The sequence below is a fragment of the Scardinius erythrophthalmus genome (assembly GCF_964197995.2).
Source record: "Scardinius erythrophthalmus genome assembly, chromosome: 20".
Lineage (NCBI taxonomy): Eukaryota > Metazoa > Chordata > Actinopteri > Cypriniformes > Leuciscidae > Scardinius > Scardinius erythrophthalmus.
The window spans coordinates 13,394,098-13,397,887 of NC_138240.1; the positions used below are offsets into that span (position 1 = coordinate 13,394,098).

General features: G+C 43.1%; 1 protein-coding gene across 1 annotated transcript; it reads right to left on the reverse strand.

The window, feature by feature from the left end:
- Positions 1–1,174: 1,174 nt before the first annotated feature.
- gpr173 (G protein-coupled receptor 173) lies at positions 1,175–2,338 on the reverse strand (the record flags this gene model as incomplete). The annotated part of the gene is made up of 1 exon (XM_081348100.1): positions 1,175–2,338. One exon carries the CDS (start codon positions 2,336–2,338, stop codon positions 1,175–1,177), a length of 1,164 nt encoding a protein of 387 aa, XP_081204226.1.
- Between the last annotated feature and the right edge of the window lie 1,452 nt (positions 2,339–3,790).

Sequence of the window (3,790 nt, forward strand, 5' to 3'; positions counted from 1 at the left end):
CAACAACTTCTGTGCAAGCGTTCGGAAGGATAAATGATCGGTTGGTTTAACCGAAATGCATCATTAACAAATCAGTATTCAATACTGATCCGTCTCTTCACAAAACAACTAACAGTAAAATACTTCACCTTTTCTGGTTTCAACATCATAAGATGGTCATATATTCAGAATCATTATGGAAATTATAAAGGCATGAGTTATTGAGTGCAATGATATGAAATATTCTATAAATTAAGTAAATAGAGCTGAGAGAAAAAAAGACAAATTAAGAAACAATAAATTACAGCAAAAACTCAGGGAAAGAACCTTCAACCCTGAATAGGCCATATTTCACACAGATTCATATTTTCAGTCAGATCCTTTAGTCTACAATCCCTTTGAATCAACATTATTTGTTCTGGAAGTTGCTTATTATACACACTGTTTTTCTTGAGCATCTTAATTCCTGTCTGATGAAGCCACAGGAAGGATTCAGCCCAACCAATTAGCATAAATTGTAGGAACTTTGTCTTTTTTGTCAGCCTCGATCATTCCTAGAGGCTTATGCTTGGCACTCATTCTTAAAAATAGTTTAATCTCAAGTTTGTTTTCCCTTAAAGATAAGGTAATACACATGCACATTGAGTATTTTTGAATCACTAGTTCAAATAATATAAATTACTCTGCCAGGAGTGCAGCTGTTCACAAGGCATGAATACGAATATTTTTGCAAATCTTTGATTCGAGGCCCTCAGAATCCTGGTAAAGGGATACAGATACTGAGCCAAATCAAATGGTAATGTTTGTTGAGATCGATCATAAGAAGCCATTTGATATAGCCTTCATACATTCACCATAAAATAGACCATCAGTTTGGTTGATTTGTGAATTTGTACCACCCTAAAGCGAAACATATGGTTCTTCAAACCTGTTCAAGAGTTGATTTACCAAACCACACATTAGTGTAGAGCCCATTTTGCCCTTAAAATCATTAAGGTGACAGTAGATGCTTATTCCGTGACATCCACCCTTTTAAAGCATCTTAAACTAAATCAAAGGCCACAACAGCTCTTAAAGTTTGTCCATGTCTCCATAATTACAGACCCCTTATTCCCTCCCCCCTGGCTGTCCACTTTCCAACCATCCAGAAGAGAAAGAACAGAAAAAAAAGAACATTATGAATGAACACTCATCTTCACATGACACAGTAAGGCTCACGGGGCAGTTGAGGTGGAGTTCTACAACAGGGAGGCAGGTGGGCCAGCAGGCCCTTCTTCAGGTCCTTGTTGAGGAAAAAGCAGATGATGGGGTTCACACCCGCCTGGGCGAAACTCATCCACACGGTAGTAGACAGATACCGGTGCGGGATGGTGCACGCCTTAACAAAGACCCGCCAGTAACAGGCCACAATGTACGGGGACCAAAGCACCAGAAAAAACAAGGTGATGACATAGAACATCCTGCCAAGCTGTTTCTCGGCCTTAAACTCCTCCATGCCTAGCAGGCGTCTGTTCTGGTTGTGCAAGTTCTGCCTGATGCCCAATAAAGTGGGAGGCATTGGGCCACGGCCGAACCCTGCTATCCAGTTTGCGGCAGCCTGGCCTGTGGCTCCAGGTCCGTGAAAGGTCCAGTTTTGGCTGATGGCTGGAACCATTTGGACTGGCTTCATCTTTCTGTGTTTGTATTCGAACAGCAGAAGCTTCATGTACACCACGTGAGTGGCCAAGATTAGCACAGCCAGCATCAGCATAAAGCCTAATGTGTCATTGGCCTTGAAGTAGCGATGTTCGAAGATGCACTGGTCCTCCTCGCGGATAAACTTGTAGGTGCCAACGTCAAAGACGGGCGGGAACGCCATGGCGACCGACAGCGTCCAGACCATACATACCACCGCCACGCATGTCCAGAAGGTCATTCGCTTGGAGTAGAACCGGTGGTGGGCGATAGCCATGTAACGTGTGACGCTGATGCAGAACAGCATGAAGGCAGCATGGAAGCAAAAAAGGACGGCCATGAAGGCCACCACCTTGCAGCTGAGCACGCTGTAAGTCCAGGCCGAGCCATTCTTGATGGACACCAGCACGAAGGGAAAGCACACCGCCGAACGGATGGTGTCGGCAAGGCAGAGGTCCAGAAGAAAGTAGTAGGGTGCCTTGTGTAGGGCTCTGTCTCTTAGCACCAGCAGGGATACCACTAAGTTGCCCACCAGGCTGATGCAGATGATCAGCCCCAGAAGGACGAGTTTCACATAGGTAGACACGGCTGAAGAAGGTGCTCCACCCATCATGCCACCTGTTGTGGACACCACAGCCGCCAAGGGGTTCCCAGGCCCATCACTGCTTGCGTTTCCGTTGGCCATCCCTTTTGCTGCTCAAATTGCACACCTCCTCCTTCAACTCCTCCTTTACCCCCACTTCCTCCACTCCCTTCTCCACCTCCGCCACCTCCAGCTGAGCTGTCGTCCGTCCTCGTGGTTGCCTTTCGTTGTTGTCTCAAATGGAAGGAGAGAAGCTTGATATGCATTGCCCCATTTTGTACAGTTTTCTTTGGAACGTCCCTTTAAACGTGCCACCTCTCTTGGCCTCCACACCTGTGAATAAAGAACAAAACATTTGTTACAAACAAATGCTGGTCTTTAAAGGCCACAAATACAACTGACTTTTGGGGAAAGTATATAATTTCTGTAATGCCTGGGAAAAAAGATGTTTAGGTCAAGAAGAGTTAAATATCATTAAGTGATACTGATGCAGGAAAAAATAATAATATTCTTAATTCCAATACAAACATTTTTTTCTTGCAAATAAATTGAGCACTGAGGAGACCACACTAATACAACAGCAAACTACTAGTGCTGAATAAAAAATTTAACTCTAGAAGTACTATGGCAATTCATAAATAAATAAAAACATTCAGGTACAGTAAACTTTAAAAAAATAAAAAATAAAATGAGGAATATTTGCCATGTGTGGAAACATACTTGTGATAAAATGTATTGGGGAAATACTTGAAAATTTGATTTTTTTCTCACATTAACATTTTATTATTTACCAGAAAGGTTAAGGTTTCAAACTACACTAATGATGGTCAACCATTATTCCCAAACATTATTTTACAGTCCGGTTTTGCATGTACATACTATGTACTTGTTGTAGTAATGACACAAACTTGGTAAGGTTCTAACCCTAAACCTACTCCTAAACCTTACATTACTCAGTACTTTTGTAGGTAAGTAGGCTACTGTAACATATATTCAGTCATTTTTGTCTTAGTTTCATTTTCATGAACTTTTAGTTGGTTTCTGTTTTCCTTTGACCTAGTTCCTGCCAGTCTTTAGTTGTCATAGTAACTAATTTAATTTGTCATTCTGTTCAGCTGTGTTCACCCTTATTATCGCTTGTATTTAAGTTCATGTGTGTTCCCCTTCAGTTTGTCTGGTCTCGTTAATGTTAGAGTTGTGTTTGTTCGCCTGCCTTGATTTGAGCCAACCATCACCACCCAGAAGACCTCCCAGACACCAAAGGACTTAGCTGGATGGAGGTCGTCATAAGGTGACTGGAAAGTGTCTACCCCCGATCCATACCACAGCCTAACCCCAGCCAGAGCCCAGTCCATCACCACCTGATAGACGGATACTATGCCTGAGCCCCATGCAAACTGTAAGCTCTGAAACACAGAGTCTGACCAGGGGTGTGAGCCGGCATCCATCGCCGTGGGAGTCCTCATGGAATTCGAGGGTATTGAGAGTGAGTACCGGCTAGACCAAAGAGACAGTTTATTTGATTGTGGAGAGATGTATTCCTTGTGTCCCTTT